The sequence below is a fragment of the Liolophura sinensis genome, chromosome 8 (genome assembly GCF_032854445.1).
Source record: "Liolophura sinensis isolate JHLJ2023 chromosome 8, CUHK_Ljap_v2, whole genome shotgun sequence".
Lineage (NCBI taxonomy): Eukaryota > Metazoa > Mollusca > Polyplacophora > Chitonida > Chitonidae > Liolophura > Liolophura sinensis.
The window spans coordinates 17533451-17557985 of NC_088302.1; the positions used below are offsets into that span (position 1 = coordinate 17533451).

Below are 24535 nucleotides of genomic sequence, written 5' to 3' on the forward strand. Positions count from 1 at the left end.
CAAGCTGATATAGTTCACAAGTTTATATGGCTTGTAGTGTTATCGACGGTGTAATCCCTAATATAAATGGGGTATATTCGGCGGTATGGCGTTCCAGTGAGAGAGCGTTACAAATGTCTCAACTGGGGTCAGAAGTTTACATGAAGACATAGCCGTGGCTTGACCGAAGTAATGTCGAAAACTACCTTACCCAGTCAATCAGTTACTCAATCAATCAAATGTCGTTATCATTTTCTGGTGTGGTTATTGCATCTATAGTCTTTTCCTTTTAACTTGGCGCCTATACTCAGCTAACACGACACATTGATATGTTGGACGTCTACATTATTGCCAGGAAAATGCAGATAGAACACTTTATCTAAATCGTAATGTTGAACTCCGTAACCTTGTGTTCGACACGCAGTCTTCATTGTCTCGAGTGACTTCATAACTATTTAAAAACATGTGGCATGTGTTTTTTAACTGAATTACTGTTATAAATGTATCTCGTCCAGTGTGGCCTGGCCTTTTAGTGCGTCAAAATGGACGTATTCAGATACAGAGCTTTTCGTTGTAAAGCTGACAACAAACGTACCCATGTACTGTAACACAACCTTTAGATTAGATCATATTCGCTGAATAAGCCAGCCCTTTTGGACATCCGAGAGTACTAAGTGTCCATAATGGGTATGGTGCAGACTGACATGTGCCATTGTCTCATCGTCCATCACTTGACTTGCTAATGCTTGATAGAAACCGTTCTCGGTAACCAGTATTGCCCTGTGTTTTCAAATACATTTACCCGGACCACATGTCCCTATTAGCTCTCTGGAGAAAACCGTTGTCTCGGGTTTCCCGGCATTACAGGTGGAGGCATGGAATGTGATATGAGGTACTTACCTCACCCACACAAAGGTGATATTAATCTCTATTTGCTTACAGGGGAAATGTCGCATAGAATTATAAACCTCTGTGGGGACACAACCTGTTTCTCATCATATCTCTGCAGTCTTCGATATATATACTCCACCACAGTGGCCGAGTGATTAGAGTGTCTGGTGTCATGCCTGGTGTCTGTCTGTTTGGTTGCACAGTAATCCTGGGAGACATCCCCTAGCTCAGGCATACCCATTACGAAGAAAGCGACCAAAACAAACAAAAAAAAGTATCGAGAATACTGACCGTTCTTTGTAGATTTGGTTAACTGGCCTAGTTGTATTAGATCAGAAATCCGTGTCTCGCACATTTGCAGCTAACCAAATCACCCACCCTCCATTTTATTGGACGTGAACCGCTAATACGGATAATTAAAATAAAAATCCTAGACAAATGTGTATGTGTAGAGAATAGGAATAAAGTAGTTCCTAAAGTTAGTTTGTTAGGGTTGCCTTGGTATTTTACTTATTTGATTTTTCAGCTCGTCTTATCTGTGTTTTGTACCGTGCTACTTCTACCGAGGCAAAGAGCAGCGAAGTGCTCTCGAGAGTGGGAAGGATGTCACGGTTGAGGAAGTACAAAATAAATCCTATATCTCAAGCGACTAGTAGGTTTGCGTGCGATTGACTTGACTATAAGACATATACTGAGGATTAAAGTCATTGTCGTCATTATCTGCTATTTTTTTTTATTGTTTTGAGGGGGTTTTCTTTGGGGGGTGGGTGGAGGGGGGGGGGCGCAATTAACATATATGGAACCAGACAAAAAAAACGGAAGAAAGTGTGTCTGTTATGCATGTTAGGAAGAGCGGCCTTTCACGGCAATGATATATTCATCAATTTGTCAACTTCACACCGGATCCTGGCCCCAGTACAAATGGCCCGCTCGCACGCGGCAGCTGTTCAGGCCGGGTATACTCGCCTGGAGGAAATGTAGGTGATGGTGCACTGGAGATGGTTTCACTGACGATGGTGTAGGTATAGCGATTACCACAGCCTGTCGTCTGGCCAGCTTACACTGATTCATATAATTGCCGTATACACCCAGAGACTGTCTCCCCGGGGTAATGGTTATTATTGCTTCCCAAGATAGAAATTACCAGTTCTTTACTTCATTAACCACCAGGTTTCTACCAATGATCGCTCAGTACACAAGGATTATTTGTCTTTCATGTCCGTGATGAAACCTTAACTTTGAATTGAATGCCAATAACGCCTTTGGTTTTAAGACGAGCTCGTAATTTCATTGTCCGCAAGCTTGTCCAGTGTGGCGGGACTTCGTCGTATAAGCTGGGCAATGGCGAACACCGCGGATTCATTGGATGTTAATGCTATTGGTGAAAAAAAGACTATACGGTATGTAACATCCAATCAATTTCTGGAAGCGTGGTTTATTGGCCATGGCCGTAAGAGCTGCCGTAGAGTAGCCGCCTGAGCCAGCACGTGGATGGTCGTGCCTAGCCTTCCATTGGTACACATTTAGCCCGTGGTTGAGGCTCAGTACGCCCGCTGTTGAGCACTGCCGATTTCGGCAGTCAAGATCTGATGGCCTCATGATGTAGGCACGGACAGTTGTTGTGTGGAGATCGGCAAGGACCTTCCGCTGGGGAAGGAAATATTACCGTTTTGACAAATAATTAAAGGGAATGGATTTGAATAATAGCCGAAGTTTCCCAGGAAAAACGTTGTAACCACCATGCGGTTTCTGTGATGCTGAAGTTTTTTTTGTGACGAAAACAATCTGTGACGCTTTCTATGATTATTAACCGTGGAGTAATTAGGAGCCTGCGCATTTGAAGTCCTGTTTACTTGGAGTTTGGGGGAGTTTTTAAGACACAATGGTTAACCAAGCCTGGAGATTCATTGTTGCGATTGTGTTTCTAACACTCTTGGAAGTATTGCAAGGTAAGGTGTAATCACACGACTTGTGCTTTGATTTTACAGAAATTTTGAAAGTTCAGTGACGAAAGGGATAGGCATAAGTTTATAAGCTAGTACAGGAAAAGTTCCTAACAAACTAAAGTACTCCTGACAAACTATATGATTGTGCAATTGTTCCAAGCCTCGTAAGGTGTCTGCTATAGGTAAATTAAGGTTATCGTCTGAATTCTGATTTTGCTTATGGGTTCTATGGAAATACTGTCTTGTATACACTAAAACCCTCCTGTAAACGTTTGGTGTTGCTTTAAGTGTTTTTGCTTATGGGTTCTATGGAAACACCGCCTTGTATAAACTAAAACCCTCCTGTAAACGTTTGGTGTTTCTTTAACTGTTTTTGCTTATATGTTCTATGGAAACACCGTATACACTAACACCCTCATGAAAACGTTTGGTGTTGCTTTAAGTGTTTTTGCTTATGGGTTCTATGGAAACACCGCCTTGTATACACTAAAACCCTCCTGTAAACGTTTGGTGTTGCTTTAAGTGTTTTTGTTTATGGGTTCGATGGAAACATCGCCTTGTATACACTAAAACCCTCATGTAAACGTTTGGTGTTGCTTTAACTGGGAAATGAAGTTTCACCTTTTGATGAAGTGATTTAGAATAAATTCACAGGAACCATGTGGTTCGATGACAGCAGAACAAAACTGTCAGCGGAGTTATTGTCATATTTTCACACTATTACAGGAGATTTACGCTCAACAGGCAGTATGTTCCGGTTGGCTCTTTCTGCTTTAGGTTAGGAGGTTTACCAAGTACCATTTGAAGGGCAACGTTAAGTTTGTACACTCCGGTTTTTTTCACCCATGAACCTGACTGCGACCGTGGGTATAAATTTATTTTGCTGAAGAAAACTTCTTCAATACGGCGTTAAATACCAATCAAATAAATAAAAATTACAGTATACAGGCCTGTTTTGTAAAAGCTGTTTTTGCGCAGTTAAGGAAATTTATTCAGCTGCTTTTGAATAGGTATGGAAATTTGCTCAGGCGGATGAGTTTTGTTTCTTTGTAATGATTTCCACGTCCTTAAAGGGTCTCAGGATAAGAAGAGGGTAAGGTGATGGGTTTGAATCTAAAGGAGTGGATATTTGGAGAGTTGGTTCGATGGGTGCTTATGGTTTTGGTATTAAGCCGCCAGTAGTCCGGTGAACCCCTTAATGTCCTCAACAGGTATCCGCGTCTGTGGATATGGGGATCGATTGATAGCATTGGTATAATGGTGTTTAAACGGCCGCCCTCGAGTAGGTCTCTATGCTCGGGCTTGAGAGGACAGATTTCGCGCCGAGGGGGTTGTGATGAGACAGTAACATAATAGGACGTATAGATAAAGCATGTATTGAAAAGACAGAAAAAAATTCATGCTATTGTTCCCCTTCCACATACGCCCGACAGTTCCCCCTAGATAATGAGCTCTGGTTTGGATGAGTTTTTCCCGTTGTTTTCGTCCCAGTGGACCGGTGTTACCTTACCTAACTGTGCCTTTATTGATTCCTTTAGGGTAGTATAAAAACAAAGCAGCAATATATGGTGTAATTCTAAACGGCTAACTTCTGGTTTACAACGGCTCTGAAAGCTTTGACGCATTAATACACGACTAAAGCCGTGTTAACTGTATTGTAGGGTTTTTTGTTTTTTTTATTTGCTTTTGGAGTGAGAGGGGCTACAACGCTTTAGAAAGGGCATAAAAATGTGGAGACAAATATAGCAGACTTTTAAAATGAGAGAGCAGGGTAGCGGCAGTAAGTGTCTCTTCACGACGATCCTCCCTTACAACTCACGACAGGGAAAATGTTCTTCACTGCAATACTGAAATGGATGGACAATAACTGTAAAACATGTAAATAAACTTAATTCATCTGCATCAGACACAGTCATCAGAAAGCAATTTATAGAAATACATGGAGCAATATCTCGGCCTTGTGAAAATGGATAGCATCAGCTAGTCTAACACATTGTTCATCGCCATAAAGCAAATAGTGGAGTTGGAGTTGAATGCAGTGTTGAAATCTTGTCCCAACTTCTGCTAACTAAAGGCTTCTAACAACACCAAGAATATGGCCTGTTAATCCAACTTTAGGATTTAAATACTGGGATAATTTAATTCTAGCGAGTTTTTAAATATAACGCATTCTTATACATGCAGTTTTTACTTATCTGTCTAGTGATAATGTTTTCGCCTCCTTTTTGATATCCATGCTGTTCAGGCACAGCATGTTGAGTGTACACTTTCAGGAGACAGTTTGAGAATTACTTTAAGTCTTAAGTTATTGGTAGTGTGTTCATTAGTTGGTACTCAGCCTTATCAAAACTTCACAAGTTCTGGAAACCAGATGTCAGCTGAAGCCAGACGTCAGGGACTAGGTAAGAGTAATTTAGACAGATTGCTATGTTGTTTCTGGGAATATTTTATACCGAGTAAGGTAGCCAGTGTATTTATAACCTGAAAACATTGAGCAAGTTTGGAATGAAGACATTATTGAGGTATCCAGACAGAGAGAGATTACTATTTCATTATCACAGATTTACACCTTAACTACCTAGGCGACGATTTAGCCTGGTGTTTGCCAATGGTCATCTGCGCAGGAAAACGTAACGCTTGCCGCTACACTTTTCCGCCTTACAGACCATATATCACCTCTAGCTATCGCCATACTCCGGCTTGTTTGCAGGATATGCGTCAAGCTCACAAATCGGCACTTTGTATGAAGGTTCACCGTAGAGCATTCCTCCACTGATCAACAATATCAGTGAGTGCTGGAGCTCTGTGTCGTTAAACCATGAGCGAAGGGAGACGGGGGCAGGGACGCGGACCGCGGAGAGAACAGCCTACAGATGATTTTAAACGATCGATGACAGTCTCTTGCCACGTGGGAATACGTATAATTCATGAACTAATGACCCATCTTCTGCGAAAGTGGCGACAACGACATTCCGTCAATATGGCTCTAAGGTCGTTTTCAGCTTTATTTTGTGAACAAGATCTAGCAAGCCACATTCCTAACCAACGCAATTTAAAAGATTAAATCTCTGCACAGAATGTGATGTTTTCAGATTTTATACAAACAAATTTGAGTGCCTTTTTTGTCCATGAGCTGTTTAACACGTTTATTAACGTTGATTTTGTTTTTCAACTTTGCGGAACAGATTTTGTCTGACAGGATTAGTTTTCGAACAGTGCATGATGGAATCATCCCGAGCCGTCATCCTGCCGAGCCGAAAAAAAGCAAAAAATTGGATGACTGATCAGAGTCTCGTGCCCTTCGCGAATTAAGGGACACTAAGGATTATTAACCCTTGTCGTTCACCCCCACCCCCCACCCCATAGACCAATCATATGCCCATAACCAGAGTAATTTAGATAGATTACCTATTGTCGGAGTAACGATGCCGCATGACTCTCACACATTTCTAACACAACCTTCTCGCCTCCCGTCCATCCGTAGTCAGGTGAACCTTGTACAGCATTAGGAAACAGGCCTTGGCCTTGTGGCTTAAAGTACACTAGACGCGGGTTCAAACCGCGGGAAATCTCCAAATGTGGGGAATTTGGAGATTGCTCTGCTCTCAGTGACAAGAAGCGGTCTACGACGCACGCGTGGCCGTTCGCGCAGTTAGGCATTCGCTGAAGATCACCTGCCTTCCACAAATGCGTTGTGTATATCTGTGCGTCACTCTTGGGAAAGTTTATCAGCTATTAGCCAAAGGTCGGCGGATTTATCTCGCGCGCTCCCGTTTCTGCCTCCCATAAAACTGACAGCCATCGTATAAGTGAACATTTTTTCAGGATGACGTTAAACTATTTTTTAAATAGTCCAACTGGAGTGCAGAAACCAGGATCTCTTACGTAATTTTCCTTCACCATGTACGTCAATAAGAGTGATTAGATAGACAGTTACAATCAAAGCGCAACAGAGATACATATTTTGACAAATCTGACTTAAATTATTCGCCTACAGCATAATTTCAGAGCTTCGAGACCTACAGCATAGAGAATAAAATCAGAGCAACGACGACCGTGTGATAGCTGGCAAATAGTCACACATAACCCGTGAAATACGGCCTCTTTATTTTTTTACCTCAGCCAGCCAGGGTTCTATTCTGACTGTTCATGGAAATGCATAAATCGTAGCAACTTACACACCACCTAACACCATGACTTAAGGGGATACAGAATCGATGCTGATTGATTCACAGTTGAGATAGGGTTTCCTGGGTTAAACCCAACAGATTTGGTCAGGCTTGAATAAGTCTGCCATACCAAAACTTCAGCTTAGGCTAGGCTCTCACATCAGCCAATCAGAATCGATTCTGTTTGACGAAAGTTTTCTGAAACTCGTCATGTTATTACACAATCTACCCGATTATACGGCGTACGTACATTATCTGAATGATTTCTGCTTTAAAGTACACTAATGCCTAAACACATAAAGTATAGCTAAGCCATTGACGGACCACTTTTAATGGTGAATGGTCAATACATGGACACGTTTATAATATGGAAGGATATAACAGTTAAATGTGTATCCTCAATGTATATTGTCACTCCTACATCATGGGAGATGGATAACGGTTATAGACCTGAAGCATTAAGGTAATGGTTGCTACTTTTAGCTGCGAAGAACAGGGCTACATGAAAGGACGCTCTGTTGTTGTTGTTGGTTATAATGTTCGTTTTCTTGTTTTTAATGATTTGGTGCTTTCGAAATACCAACGCTTCGCAGCTCATGACCACAAATGGTATTTTTTTTTGTTGTTTTGGTGCTACTTTGGGCCAGTATTTCATAAGGATTTCATGCACCAGCTTCACTGTCACAAACCTAGTCTATAGCTGTTCATTGTCCGTCTCTGCTAGTGGTTAATACTTCTGTCTATCTATAAATGCAAATCTTCTTGATATCAACACGTTTTTATGTGTTAAGTGTTTTAAACATTCGGAATTCATCACGGTTGGAATACGTTTGGGACATTTCCTTTGGAATTTAGGGCTGATTAGTAAATATGCGGTTTGTAATAGTTTCACTGGACTTTTCGTCTGTTTTTACTTGCGTTTTGCTAGAAGCCTGCCTTTATTCTGGCGCAAAATACGCGCTGCTTTTCGAGCGTCTAATTGGCTTAAAACAAAATGTAGGGATATCGGTGAACGGGGCAGCATTGAGACACGGAAATAGCGTTTAAATATTCATGAGCGGAGAAATTACCACACGGTAAAGCATCATATACTTCACTGTAATGGGCCATGTCTAGCGATTGTAAATGTTTGGGGAAGAAATGTAATTGTTTGTTCTAGGCAAAGATAGATTTTTATAGAAAGATGACTCATTTGTCACGATATCCAATGTTCACTCAGGCTAAGCAGTTCTATAAGTCAGTCCTCTTGTCTGTCGGTCCGTCCACTGAAGAATCATGCCAAAGAACCATGTACAGCAAGACGTACCATTTTTAAAGTCTTTGGTATGACTCGACCCGAGTCAAATCTTAGGTTCAACAACTTCTAGGCGGTCGCTCTAACGATTAGGCCCACAGAAGTGATCTGATTATTACATTTGTCCTTAGATAATTCCTTTGTTTTCCTTTGATAATTCATTGGGTCTACCTAAAATAACTCGACTGTAACAAATAGAAGCTATTGTTCAAGCAGCTGTACTATATACTGCAATAGCATCCACCGAATTAACGAGGTAAGAAGACGTCGAGAATCATTACCGTTCCATACAGCACTCCAATATCAACCTTTGTCCTCTTATAATGTAGAAAGAACTCATTTCTTATAGCACATTACTTAACAAACAACGAAGCAAAAAAAACATGACATTAAACCTAAAAAGAAACTTTTCAGATTTGTCAGCGGATGGTAATTATCGATCACATTGATGTATGATGTGAAATGGAATCTGACTAAGCTTGCACTGAAGCAAGATTTAATGTATATCCTTTAGTAATACTTTTTGCACGGCATCTGGCCAGTGAGGTCGCACGCTTCAATCCAGCCCTCGCTGTGTTCGATGCTGCTGTAAATCAAGATGTTTTCTTAGGTAGGCAGCGAAGAGCGGAGGTAGTTCCTCCACCCAGAAACCGAAAAATTCTCGAACACATCATTTGGCACCTTAATATGATAAAATATCATATCAGTAGCGAGCTAACCAGGAATACTGCAGTGTGATCCAAGGGGAGCGATAGTAAAACAGGTATTCCTGTACATCCGTAACCAAACTAAGCCATGAGATACTCAAATAGAGAAGCTATAGGATCAAGGCTAGTTTTGCAGTTTTAGAAGTTTCAGATATCGTAATTGGATGCGGATACTGATATGGTAACAATAACTGGTCACGTCTTGGCGAATTTATGAATCTGTTTCCTTTAATAACCACAGTTCTCTTGAAAGTGTAAACCTTTCGACAAGGTTTGAATGAGCAGACGAGTAATGGATTCCGCCTATACATTATTAAAAAAAAAACATAGTGTTTTAATGCTTATCAAACTTGGCAACTCTGATATATATATGTATTTATAGTCTGAGCCTGGGTTTTCTATCTTATGAAATCTCGCTCGGCAAAGATTGTGCAACATTGTTCAAATAGCTTCCGTTGCATTCATGTTGTTTATACAGCCTTATCAATTATAACCGTTACTTTCAGCTTAACGATGAACTTCAATGAACTTTGCGCAGCTTTCAATCCATTTGACTTTTTTTACTCGTGTAATTATCGTGGATAAAAAGAATTCATTCAGTTAACGTGAAACTTGGGGGAATACGAGTAAGAGACTTGTAAATGCCAGCATGGCATGTTGGCACCGTTGGGAATAGATCGATCTGCCTGCTGTATGAGGGTTTAATGATTTGGATCATGATGTTAGTTACCTCCATGTGGTAGGCCATACATGGTGACAGAATTCAAATGATTGCACTGATGATTCTATCACCTTCGCCTTGGTCCCACCCTTCTGAATGCACATCCGATCTGCACCGAATAATAATCAGTTGTGTGATGTTTCTAATTAGGACATGTTTTTTTCGGCTTCAGGTGAAGTCTCGCTTTGGCAGAGGTGGTGGACGTACCGCGGAATATCGGGTAAGATGTCTCACATATACTCATTTTTGACTTCAATTCCAAAACTTGCTCTCACTCTTCGTGATATATTGGTAACAACAAGTGCTGGTCGACGGTCTTGTGGTCCTGTAACATTCGCTGGCGCGCATTCCTCATTTACCAATATGCGCTCCATATTTATATATAACAAACAACCTGCAGCATAGACAGTAAAAACCAGAACAACGACAACAGTCTGCTGGTTGGCAAATTGGCTCATAACTGTTGAAATGTGGCACACGTGGACACGTTCGTCAGTAACTTGACAAAGGGCGGTTTTTTTTAACACGGGCACTCTCTAACACTGGTCACTAGCGTATATAAGTGAAACATTCTTTTAGAATGGCGTTAAGCATCGATCAGATAAATAAATAATTCATCGGCCTCAACACAAGATATGCCCATCCATACGCCTGAACACCATGCTATAGTATATTCGTGTTGTATCCAGCTGAAAAGATAAAAACAGACACACAAAATGTATCTATACACCCTAATCCAGTTGAAACGTATGTCATCGGGGCAGGAGATAAATCAAGTGATTCTCAAGGGAGTTAAACCGATATCTAATATTACTTTACACTCTGTTTGTTAACACGACAAGCGCAAAGCAAGAAGAAAACCGATGGTGGGCCTTTTTTGTGTACTTTGTTGTGGTCAGGATTAAGCTATCGGTTTCGTGTGCGAGTTCTTCTGGGAAGTGTTTTCTCCTCCGAAGAACAAGTTTAGAGATTATCCACCAATGTTATAGATTGCTTATCGATTGGGCAAGTCTCTTGCCCTGGCATGTGTAGGCTCAATTATTGAGGGTTTAGTGAACCTTATTACTCGTGTGGCTCAGCCTAAAAGCTTACGTATTAGCACAGCTCTGCCACAAAGTCCCTTAAAGCTCACTACCAAACAGCTCGCCGTGGGACTATCCAAGGATTTTGTTCATATTTTAGGCGATTAGAATGAAACCCCTGGTCTTTCCCTGGATTTGTCTCTCCCAAACTTCAGTCAGTGCGCCATTAGAATTTACACAGAACAGACTTGCAGGATTTCCAAAGGACTGAAAGAAAAGAAATGCGATAGTGAGGCTGAAGGACTTTCGGGCAATTTCGAACCTAGCAACAAGCCTTATGACTAATGCCCTTCAAAGATTATTCCGTAAGTCCTGAGAATCCTTGGGCTAAGTAAGCTGGTAGCATATCTGAGGAAAGTTTGCCAAATTACCTTAAAAACGCAGCGTTACGCGGGTTTTTAATGCTAACGGAAAAAGGCATAACTTTCTGCCGCACACGGGATATTTTATGCCTAGTATCATTGATAATAAGACAAATTAAAAGCCAAGAAAAGATTCCCTTTGGAAAATACAAATGTGTGTCGCTGCCCCACTGTCAAGTCTGTACGTGGCCTCGAGGAGAAATTCAAAGTCTTTTCATGAAAAACGTCGTGGTCTTTCTTTGTCCTATACGCTGGTTTATACATCAAAGGGAAACGTGAGCTCTCATTGATGTCAAACAAAATGGCATGATATGTTTGCTTTTCAGGTATTTTCCTGTAACTAATGATATAACAAGGCCGTAGCGCTGTTGGCCTGTAACGGAGCATGTCGTTTGGAAATACTGACCCGGAGTTTCCGGTTATTTTTTCCCAATTATACCGATCCATATTATACTCTATTCAGCCAGGAACGTTGATTGAAATGTTGGGCTATACTAAGCATGATATCTTACAATAACATCTGATGTTATCCCACTAGTCTCTCGTTGCGTAACGACTAAGACTCTATGTTAATAATTCTCCCTTTAAGAACTTTTCCCAATAAAACGATATCATGCATGTATTTACGTTTTAATCCCTTATAACCCGCTGTTTTTGTTCGGTAAGAAGTACGGTTCAGTCGACCAGATCTATATGAACAATTGTAAAAGCTTTTCCAATAAATCAATCAATGTTTTATTGAAATGTTCTAATTTTATCGACCTCAGCGAAGCGTCGACCACGAGAAACGGCGCACGACAGGCCGTTCAACACGTAATATGCACGAAGTGCGACAAAGGATATCCGAGAGTTAAGCGTCTGGTTTTAGCCGAGAGCAAACATGGAGATAAGACACCAACCAGTGGGGGACTAATGCCATGCAGCGTAAAGCAAACAAATCTCTAGGTTGTCATAGGAATTCATTTGTAGCCGGAGTGTCTGTGTTACCAGACAAACCTCACACAGATGATCTGAGGCACAGCATTATCAGAGCGCCCTCGTGTTTGCTGGATCATCGTGTACACAACTGAAATATGTTTGATCTATTGAAAGCCCGACCAATAAAAAATCAATTTGTTCCATTTTTCTAATGGTATGTCTGCAGTATTTATTGCCACACAATGGCGATCTTCTAGCATGAATTAACGCTGACAAATTTAATCCTCAAAAGCAGTCACGTGTGTGTCCGCTCGACTCGGACCTCCTACCCTTTTCGTGTAACGTTTGGGGCCGGCTTTGAAGTTACGAACGCGACAAACCTTGGCTCTAACCAACCAGAAAAAAGCGCCCAAGAGCCCACGCGAGGGTCGACAGAGTAAGCTATACAATCAACCTTGTAAAATAGCTTAGTGCGTCTGTTCTCGCGAGATTAGAGCCTTGACACGTAACTGGCCACAGACCCCCATGAATTTTCCATAAGCGACAATGTTAACCTTTAGCGCTGTAGCTCAGCCCCAAACATTCCTTGGCCAGTAAGCTTTGGTGCATACCTGACCCAGCCTGTGAGAAAGAAGTCATTAAAATTTTGGCATAGGTTGACCGTCAAAATCTGGACCTTTCTATGCCGGCAGCTGGGATGCTTAACAACGCCAAGGGGACGTCACTCGCAGCCTCATCACCACCTATCTCCTTGTGTCCTCTCGCCCAGAATTTCAATCTTTCATCAGTAAAACTCATACCTGCCCACAGCTTAGACAATTTCCAGCATTTTGATAACAAGCAGGCACCTGTACAACCAAAAACGGCAGGCTGGCAGCAAAAAAGACTTTACACCCTAAAATACACAGGATTAAAGCGGAAGTTTTAATGTAGGTCTGTGTCCAACTCGAGTAGGCTAATATAACCCGTAGATCCCCCTAATGACCGCAAACGCTTTATCTGTGTATATCTACTAAGGACAAATTCACCACTCCAAAACATAACCCAAACAAAAGTTCATGTATGTAGTCCCGGAACACCAACTAAAGTTGTCGCGTGAAAAGCCAGCTTCATAAAGCCTAACTGATACAGTTTGTAACACGGGCCAATATATAGGTGGGTTAAATCTTCCACTAGAAGTACAGACACCTTAGATGCATAAGCTCATATGTATTTAAAAATCAAGAGCACCAATTTCATTCTATGAACTCTAAAGCGGATGTAATCAGATTTTTTATAACAGATTTTACTTCCGCCAAAATGTTTTCATGACACACAATACGTCATATTTACGACATTATGTAGCAGTGACAACCGATTATTACAGACGACCGCACGCTTATAACAAGGGATTCCACTGGACCGTGGCGTCCTTCAAGTCCAATGTTCTCTTCACAAATGAGTGAGCGAGTGAGTGCTTGGGGTTTAACGTCGTGCTTAACAATTTTGTTTTTGTATTGTTCCACCGCTCTTTTATCTAGTGCTGTCACTGAGACGCCTTACCGAAGGCAAGTAAGCCTCCCCGCCCGAACCATTAACGTGATACGGGTCAACCAGTCGTTGCACTATCCCCTTCATGCTGAACGCCATCTTCACAATTAGAGATTTTGTTTTACTACGGTTCATGGTGGCTCATCTGCTATTTTTTCTCTCAGTAAGCCAGGTGATGATCTCTTGAATCAGATCGTCTGTTTCAGGAAATCAGTTGAGGCATGACATATATTTAGTGTTAGTGTATCTTAAACAACAGGTCACCGATACCGATACCTTATCCTGTCATAAAACAGACTACAGACTAAAACAGACCCTCAGTTAACAGCTTTCCAATCCTACAAACATATCGCATGGCCTGTCGTATAAAACAATGCCACTCATCCAAAGCATACAAACACACAAAATTGTCTTCTAAAACAAGTCAACCATCATTAATGTCATTGCAACTGTTTACACTAAAAACCCGCGGTAAATCTTCAGCCTGTTCAGTTGGACCTACCAAGTAACTGGGCGAGACACAGTATTCTTCTTCGCGTTGTTTCCCAAACTTAAGCTGGCAGAGGACTCATTATTACACAACACAACTACAAAACGGCGAATCTGTCGGACGAGATGATTAAGAAACGATTACGGCAGTACAAAGTTTTTAAGAAGCACCCTGCTTCGTATAAAGCGGTAAAGAAGCAGAACCTGTCGTACAAGGTGGTTAAAAGCAGAACCCGTCGTACAACTAAGGTGATTAAGAAGCAGAACATGTCATACAATTGAGGTGCTGAAGAAGCAGAACCTGTTGTACAAGGTGGTTAAAAAGCAGAACTCGTCAAACAAATAAGGTGGTTAAGAAGCAGAGCCTGCCATACAATTAAGGTGGTTAAGAAGCGGACTATTTCGTCCAAAGTTTTTAATAAGCAGACTCTATATGACATTGTGAGCAAGAAGTAGACATTTTCGTACAAAGTGGTTAATAAATCCACTCCGTCGTACGGTCCTCATTGTTTTGGTGAGCTGTAAGTTCCACAGTGGAAAATTAAAATCTGCAACAAGAAGCAATCAACGATATAAGTTCATTAAGTACTTCCAGCAATAAAATGGTAATTTTAGTACGTTGAACTGGCGATCCTTTGGCAATATATATGCCTTTGCAAGTAAAGTTTACAGCTTTATTACATAAATAGCATTTAAGGAAAACCAATTTGCGCGTGTACCCTAAAGAAGAAACCTCCGGCCTGAGATCCTGACTTGCTGCGGGGCGCTTAACACTAAATGGAAACTGTGCAAAGTGGTCGTAAAATGGACCATTTCATACAAGATTGGTGTAATCGACTTTCCCACTTCCTTGAGCCTTTAGTGTGGTTTATTTATTTATTTATTTATTTATTTATTTATTTATTTATTTATTTCAATGGTGTTTTATACCATACTCAAGAATATTTCACTTATACGACGGCGGCCATCATTATGGTGGGAGGAAAATGGGCAGAACCCGGGAAAACCCACGACCATCCGCAGGTTGCTGCTGGACCCTAGTTCGGTTATCATGGAAGCTAGTTAACAATTCTGCATACACAATTATCAAAAAACATCACGTGTATTCAGTGTGGCATATCAAGGAGTCTAGTTAACATTTCTTCATATGTAAGTACCAAAAAGCACCACGTGTATTCAGTGTGGTCTCTTGATGATTCCAGTTAACATTTCTTCCTTCACACGCAATTACCAAAAAGCACCACGTGTATTCAGTGTGGTCTCTCGAGGACTCCAGTTAACATTTCTTCATAAGTAATTACCAAAAAGCACCACGTGTATTCAGTGAGGTCCCTTGATGATTCCAGTTAGCATTTCTTCCTTCATACGTAATTACCAAAAAGCACCACGTTTATTCAGTGTGGTCTTTTGAGGATTCTGTGTAACATATATACGTAATTAACAAAAATCGCACAATGTCATCAGTGTGATCTGTCAAGAAAGATATAGTTAACATTTCACATGAACATACACTTGCTTTTCTAAACATGATGGCACAGTCACGCGTTAAAACTTAACATTAGTCAAGTCTACCATTATTGACGTTATTGTCATTATTCCTACATTGCACATACTTACAAACCTGTTAAGCAGGTTTCGGTCGCGTATTCTCCTGTCGATGTACGGACATCATCAATCTACATCTACAGCAGAATATGTTTTAAATGGTATTTACGTCGAACAAGTTTAGACAGAGGAAATCAGACCGAGCCTGGCGAAAATCGGTGCACCCCATCAGGTACCTAACAAACCTGGTGGTAAGCCACATTGGAGCCAACGAAGGCTGGGGCGGAGAATACAACCTCATTTTGGCCAGTGGTTAGTCGTTTTCCGGTAGAACACATTAAATGGCTCGGCTAGCGAGTTCTCACTGTATAAGCTACAGCCGAGTATTGCATCCCTCTTCAATGCTATGCTTGCTGGTCTTGCAGAAACCGTTGGTGGAAGGTCATCGTGTTCTTTGCACGGGTAATGGATCAAAGCGGTACACCCAATCTCGCTAAATGCTGATTATGTTGTCACGGATGGTTAACCAACTGAGTTTTGTGCACGACTAATTAATAAAATGTCCAATTACCTTTGAGCTACAATTACAAAACCGTTTGAGAAAATGTTTATGTGCCCCTTTCTGCACGGGTCTAATGTGAAAATGCTGGAAGAACTGGAAAGTCAAGCCGCCCAGTCGGTGTGCTCTGTTACAGGTGTCTTTTGATTGTTATTATTAAATGAAGGACTGACTGGCAAGTAAATTGATCTGTTTCTTAATTGCTTATTTATTCATTGGAATGGCATGAAAATTTTTTCCTCACGAGGTGTCGGTGACATTATATAGTGAAGGTTAATTAAGTTATGCACAGAACACATTGCCCGATAGGAGCTCAAAATTTTCTGTCATATGATTGTGAAGCTACTGGTGCTATAAGATAAAAGTAGAAGCACTATCTCATCACAAAACTGCCACCAGAAGATGGAAATCATGGTTTAATCCCCAGTCAAGTTTTATAACTTTAAAGCAAAGAAGTTATAATGAGACCATATTGAGACCAGTTACTTCACATCAGGTTATTGTCACTTAACACAAACAGACAGCTTGTCCTAAACACGTTTTACTTGGTTGGATAAATAAAAATTGTTTTCCTGGACAGTGTTTAGTGGACTCCATCCGATATATACTGCAGTCTAGTGTCTTCTTTGCCTTCAAAATTGGTATCACTGACGCTCAGTTCAAGGCGATAGGGCAATGCAAACTGTGATACTGTGATTGTGGTAGTGTATAAGCATTTGCCCACTGTGACACCGCCATCCCTGTAATGGCGTTACTCTCGATGCTGTAGTCTTATATTCCATATCTGAGTACTAAGGATTCCTTTGTCGTCATATGACTGAAAAATTGTTAAGTACGACGTTAAACGCCAATCTCTCACTCACTACCCATACCTGAATACACCAGGTTTCTGCTGGTGGAATAAATATCACCGAGACTTTTGCATAGTTTTCTCGTGATTGCTTATTTAATGTGATGACAACACTACATTTTGAGCAATTCTACACCAGTAACGTCTGATAAATAAATTAAATTGCAATTAACATCTCTGCATTTTTCCAATTATTCTGTTTATTCCATGGTGCAAAGTAATGTATATGATGTGCTCTTTAAGAAAGTACGTAAACAGTTAAACTAAAACCCTAACTGAGGTAAACCTGAAAAAGGCCAGATTTCACCAGTTACGTGTGACCATTTGCCATCGTTAATCTGGTTTTATCCCCCATGTTGTGGTCTTATTATTATTTACCTTGTACTTAAAAATTTACATTTGCCAGTACTGCAGCCAGCTAGCCGCAAAGCCATGCTATGACCGAAATAAAGGTTGGAAATGAATTTTTTCTGCGAGATTGCTTGACATAAAATGACAAAATTTGTCTCAGAGGAACAATTAATGGAATACAATACAACAGACGTTAGCAACCAGGGTAAAACTAGAACATCTACCATGCATAAATACAGTTTCAAAAAGTTAACATTACTATATCCTTGTCATTTCATATTATGGCACTTACGACGGGATTTTCAAATCCCCATCCCGTATCTTTCAAATGATATATGTTTTTGTGAAAAAAAACCTACTGTGTAAGTGATAACCTCTGAATTGAATATCATCTTCCCAAAACTTATTGTTCTTGCACACGCCATGCAGTGCATTAATGATGCCATGGCGAAATTACGTAACTGAACGACCTTCAAACAGGCTGATCAACTTCCAGTGATGGCAAATGACTACTTGGGTTCCTCAAATAAAAGCATTACAGCTTTTCATCCTGCTGTTTAAACCACATGTTAGAAAAAGTGAAATTGAATACACCTGAAGCCATGGAAGTCACGCCAGCAGTTAATTATTCTTTTCTTCGACTAGTCGTTGTTTAAATAGTTTCTCAGACAGCGTTTCCTTTCTTACAACAGGTCCTAACTACTGGGGACTGCTAAATCCCAACTGGAAACTCTGTTCTGATGGGAAACGCCAATCTCCGATAAATATAGATCTGCAAATGTTGCTGTTTGACCCTACGCTTTCCCTGGTTCATATAGGAGGTGGAAAGGTAAGATAACCATTCTTCTTGTAAGTTGCAGCGTAGACCGGCCATGGTTAAGATGTGGTAGGTCATTAAAATTGTCCTTATCCATGTTTTGAATTGTGTGCTGTCTATTATACGCATATGATGATTCTTGTAGTTGCATGTGCAATCTCGTAGAATCTCGTGTTACGTGGTTACTTGGTGTCCAGCGGACAAACCTGTAAAACAGGAACATAGGACCTCACCTGACGTCGACAGACTCTGATTGGTTCTACCCTGTAGCACTTGCGCTCAGGCGTTTTCCTGGTCTCTAAGGTTAACCGTTTGGAAACTTTGAAAGTAAACGTTATCACTACAAGACTGTCCACACGAAACCAGATAATGAGAGGTTTACGAGGCCATATAGCTATACAGAGAGTAGCAGCATCCTAATATAGAAATGACCGTACTTCTTTGCTTGAGATTCTGGATGGCCATGTTGAATCTCGGTGAAGTGTCACGTTATATGCTCACAGGTTTGACATTTGAATGGCGCAATCTTTCACTTTTCATTTGTCACTTCCCTACCGCACAGACCGTTCACCTAATGAAATGAACGCTCTTATTCTTGTCTAGTGTTGTTGATTTCTCTCGTTGTTTAATTACAGCAGGTAATTAAACGTTTACAGTATGTTTTACTGTACATGTGATTTGAAAACCAACAGAAATGTCGCTATACAGGTTTAAGAACAGGAAAGCTCATACCACAAAAAAGTGTGGAAAATAACAAGGTGGCTACCAAAACAGACCAAACCTTTCGATACCACAATCTGGGGTCGGTTTCGCGAAGCAGTCGCAATTTGCACCTATCGTAATTTCCATGATAACGCATGTTGAAGATATATGCCATCGTGCTAAATGGACTTGAGGTAGCGTTGTGCCAGCTGTGTGAAACTCGCCCTCGACCCGTAACTAGACATAGGTGTCACAAATGAATCCCCATATGAAACCCGTAATGATGGAATATTTAGGCCCCACCCGGCCGATGTTAATATAAAATAGAAACTCTAGATAGCTCGACCAGCGATTCCACTGTCAAACTCTCCATAATTCTAAGTCAATGTCGCTATTACAAACTGCCCGCAAGATCACGTACATCAAAACCAATCCATTAGACACCGCGATAAAATATTTTTTTAGTGATATCGCATTGCGGAGAAACAGGGTTGTACGTCCGTCACAGGACGCCACAACTTCTAGACAAATTATTAATCATGAGGAATTTAGATTGTGGAGGCTTATATTTCATCATGGAAGCGCAGATGTTTTCAGTAGCTCCAATTTCCAAGAATAAATTTAGGGTATATTCCAGAAGCCTTAGCACGACCTTAAGCCTGTTAACCACACATGTGAAAAATCATAAAATCCTGATTCATCCAACTGGTACCATAATTAAAAGCTAATAAACAGCACACACACTTCACCGTATCATCTGCCTGTGCTGACATGTATAAGACGGAATCTGACGCTGCCTTTCGGTTGAAATGTATTATTCCTCGCTACGGCTACGTATACTCTCAGTTTTACGTTATACTGTTAAAAGGTGCTTTGATTTCACTGACATTTCCTATGAGGTGTTATATTCTGGTAAGTCGAAAGTTTAAAACATATATTTCAGCTATGTTTTTACTTGACAAATTTCCTGATAAGATCTTTTTTCTTGTAGAGTTAAAGAGGCCGGTATTTGTGCTGAACTATCTGCATGCGGTCATTGCAAACCTGACCATATGTTTTAGCTGCTTTCATTTTGTGTAGTTTCCATATAAGGTGTTATTTTCTGGCAATGATGAAGCAACCAAAGATTAATGTAGATATACTTTTACTTGATAAGTCAAATATTTGTATTGAATGGTTTGTGCAAGCGCATTGAACGTCTGCACATACTATTGAAGCCGCTTTCATTTCCCGTAATTTCCAATCATGTCTCTTGTATGTCTCACACAATGTATTCTATTGTGGCAGAAGCCTCCACACGACTCACCCTCACTGATGATTTTTATTTCTTGTGTGAACGAAAAACGCCTATAAGTATATTTGAAGTATTTGTGTCCTGTTCGTTTTCCGAAAATTGTCGTTAACGTCCCTCAAATAATCACAAGGGATTATTCCCTATCTGATTTCCATAAAAAACGAGATTCTTTTTCTCCCACGCCTTGACATACCGCTGATTTGTTTGAAGAATAAATCCCCGATGTTTATGGAAGATATTGGAAATTACATAACACATCACACAAGCAAGAATAAATATAGCCAAGCAACCTTGTGGGGGCGGGTCTTTGTGGAGTGGTTGTGATACTTGCCTGTTAATCATTCAGACACATAAGAGTTTGGTTCAGTCCCAGTCTTTGACAAGGAATAATCAAGATCACTGTTCTCAGTCCCTTGGTGACAGAAAATGGCGGACGGTGATCGTGTTATTTGCTGCTATTTAAGCATTTACATGAACAGTTAGAATAAAACCCTAACTGAGGTAACTTGACAAGAGGCCGCATTTCACGGGTTATGTGTGTCCATTTGCCACCTATCACACTGTCGTCGCTGCTCTGGTTTTAGTCTCAGTCCTGTTTTATGAAGTCTTTAATTATATCGTATGGCTGTATATACGTTATCTTACATGCAGTTCGACGGATATTATTTGTTCTCTACCAATATGGTTTACATACTTAGATCGATCTATGGGTGAAATCCATTCAGTGTATTACACGGGGGAAAATTTTTCAGTTAGTGGCAAAGTAACTCACTCCGCCAGTTATTCCGGTTACCTCCATCCGTAAAACTTAGTGCCGTCATATACATGAAATATTAGTATGTAGCAGTCAGCAAGCATTAACTCGTACACTTGATAGTAAATCTGTATTTTAATTTATTTATTTGATTGGTGTTTTACGGCGTATTCAACAATATTTCACTTATACTACGGTGGCCAGTTTTCTGGACCGAGCTTAACTTCTTTAGCCTACGAAGATTATCTTGTCCAAACTATCTGGTCTAACCCCACCTGCATCTGAAGCCAGGTACCTAAGGCTCTACCTGTCCCAACCACATGATTCTTTGTTGTCGCCGGTTATGTAATACTCAGTCAGGTAAATACTGTCAAACCCATCCTAAATCATAGTTCATGTCTCTCAGTAGAGAGATTGGAATTAGCTTGCAACAACAACGTCAGTCTGATCTGATCTCTTTTTTCGATTTAATCTGAAACCACTCCATGTTATAACATACAGGCCCTATCACGGTAAGAAAAATAATTTTCTATACCCTTAGTCACTTTCTCAGAATGTTTCTTACGTGAGAAAAGGCTGTTTTTGTGTAGTCAGATCCGACATATATGTACTCACGTTCTGTTAGAAGCAAAACATTTTTTTTCAATGGGGCCAAATACGGCGGCAAGTTTCCACGAGGCTAGGTACAAGAGCCTCACTATGGAAGACGAACGCGGCCACTCGCTTTCTCTTGTCGCGTGTTTTAACAACCCGCGGCCCGAGAACTCGAGAGCGCCACAATAGCTAAAACTGCGCGAGATTATAACGTTTTCTTGTTTTTCACAAACGCTCGTCTCCTCAATTTTTTCCATCGTTCTTCTATTCTAAATCACTCTTTGTTGAACTTATTCCCGACCACTATCTTATAGTAAATGTATTCAAAGATAGTTTATCACATGGTACAATAGTAGTTTTTTACCTTTAGCGACAAAAGAGCTCGAATTCGAACCACTCTTATTAAAAACACAAAGCAATGTTGTCTTCAACAACAAAAAAGCAGACAATTCTCTTATAATGCATACAAAACTTGCCTGAATACCTGTGTCTCTATACCTTTTGTTTCTGTCCTGCTTCATATATAGTGACGAATACTTCACAAGATAGCTTTTGTTAAAGATGGCTTAGCAGCCAATGTATCCAATATCCACTGAAGTTCAGCTTCTTCTATTTCTGAACTATCTAAAATATATATATATATATACCTGTGCGTATGTTGTGCGGAAATTGGATAGCCGCCAACTAATACTGCTGAATTGTTGTCATGGACCTCGTGTTACCCGTCAAAACAACAACAGAAATAAACACCCTGAGTTAAACAAAAGCCTCGTGTTCATAGAGTACAATACAGCGTACGGGGCCTTAGAGAATTCTTTTGCTGTCATTATCATTGAGTTGAACAGTATATAAAATATAAGGCTCCTCCTTGAAAACCTTATTCGTTTACTGCATTAAAACGATATAGAAATGGAGGTAATATATCAGAAAGATAATACATTAAAATGTAATATATAAGAAGGGCTATAAAATAGCAAGGTAATATATCAGAACAATACATCAGAAAGGTAATACATAAGAAGGGTTATAAAAATAGGAAGGCTATGAAAAGACATTCATTAGGAAGATAATGCATAAAATGGGTAATACATAAGCAGACTTGTTTATTTATTTATTTGATTTTTTGTATTTGATTGGTAAAACCGGACAGAGCCCGGGGGGAAACCTACATAAGAACAGTAATGTACGACAAAGGTAATGCATAGAAAGGAATCTCCGAGTGTATGTAGGGCAAGAAAAGACCTAAGGTGGTCTCTCGTTTGGTACTGCATGAATTTCCGTGGAGATTTCTTGGCTTCCACCAATGACGAATACGTCAAGCGTGGGAAAAGTTCACCAGTACTTACAGTACACATTACAAATGTGAAAGAACGTCATCGTACAAGTAAACAATTTTTGAACATGGCGTTAAACAACAGTCAACTATTAAATAAATCACATCAAGGGGTAATACGTATGAAGAGTGATATATAATAAACTTAATACATTAGAGCGGTATCACGAAAAAATGTAATGCATAAGACGTCCAATACATACGACCAGAAGTCCATTATCTAGTAGTATGCAACTTCCCTATAGCTAGTCTCCACGGCACGGTACACATATTACGTCATCAGTAAAAGATCTCGCCACCTGGTGGAGATATATGCCAACCTCTTGGGAGGAAATTGTGAACTGAATCAAGGGAAATCTAACTGTAAACTGCTGATACAAGAGCCAGCCACACCTTGAAACCGAAACTCTGTATGTCAAAAAAGACGATTTCGATGATCATTGTTGGTATGCAGTCATGAATCCACTGACTATTTTCATATTTCCAAGCAACTGTAAAACAATTACTATCAAAGACATTGTTGTCCTTTTACAAAACAACCGCGTCTTTCTAACCGGGTCGCAATAGAGATTTAAAAAATACATGGCTGCACAGATACGTCACATAATGTGTTAGAGATGAAAAAAGTGTAAAGTGCCGTGGGAACTAGCTATAGGGAAGTTGCATACTTCTTGGTAATGGACCTCTGCTACGACTCATGGCATGACAAGTGTAATCAGAACGTCGAAGTGTTGGTAGGTAATATTAGCTGCCAATTAATCAGGCCGTTGGGCAGTCAAACTTGCACGCAGGTCGACCAGTGATTCAGGCGTCCCGTATTTCCTCATGCCGGGCAGGTTCTCTGACAGTCAGGCATTCTGCCAGTAAGTTAGTCGGTCCACCAGGCCGTTGGACAGTCAGACTTTCAGGCAGGTCGACCAGTGATTCAATTGTCCCGTATTTCCTCATGCCGGACAGACTTTCTGACAGTCAGGCATTCTGCCAGTCAGTCAGTCCGTCCGCCAGACTGTTTGACAGTCAATCTTTCAGGCAGATCGACAAGTGATTCAATCGTCCAATATTCAAAACGTCGGTCAGGCATTCTGCCAGTCAGTCATTTGGGCGGTCCGCCAAGCTGTTGGACAGTCAGTCTTTCACACAAGTCGATCAGTCATCCAATACTTCAGTGTTTCAGCATGTCGGTCAGGCATTCTGCCATTCACCACTCTGCCAGTCAGTTGGTCGATCCGCAAGGCTCGACAGTGAGTCTTTCAGGCAAGTCGATTAGTGATTTTATACCTCAGTCTTTCAGTCATTTAGTCAGTCCGTCAGTTAGACTTCTTCTGGATCCTATAGTCCACTGGTATCCCTCTAAATCCATATTTCAGTGAGTCATAGAGCCAGTAAATCATGCTTTGGGCTTGAATGTCTATCAGACAAAACCTCAGACATTCGCTAACGTGGCTTCGTGCTGTTTTATGGCTTGTCGCTTTCGAGATACCCGTCTTTCAACCACAACAACGAGTGATATGATATCATATATATGACATTCAGCTTTCTATCGGCGAGCTGAACTTCAAAGCTTAAAGGTTAGATCAGGAATACGGCCGGCATCCTTTCATCACGTTATGGTAAACTGCGTACCACCAAGTTCTTGTTTTGCATAACG

General features: G+C 40.6%; 1 protein-coding gene across 1 annotated transcript in view; it reads left to right on the top strand.

The window, feature by feature from the left end:
* Positions 1–2752: 2752 nt before the first annotated feature.
* The window catches only part of LOC135473261 (putative carbonic anhydrase-like protein 1), a 46505-nt gene continuing 24722 nt past the window's right edge, over positions 2753–24535 (top strand). Inside the window, exons 1-3 of the mRNA XM_064753108.1 lie at positions 2753–2819; positions 9880–9927; positions 18086–18222. Of these exons, the coding sequence (XP_064609178.1) occupies positions 2753–2819; positions 9880–9927; positions 18086–18222 (252 nt within the window). The remainder of the gene's footprint in view (positions 2820–9879; positions 9928–18085; positions 18223–24535) is intronic.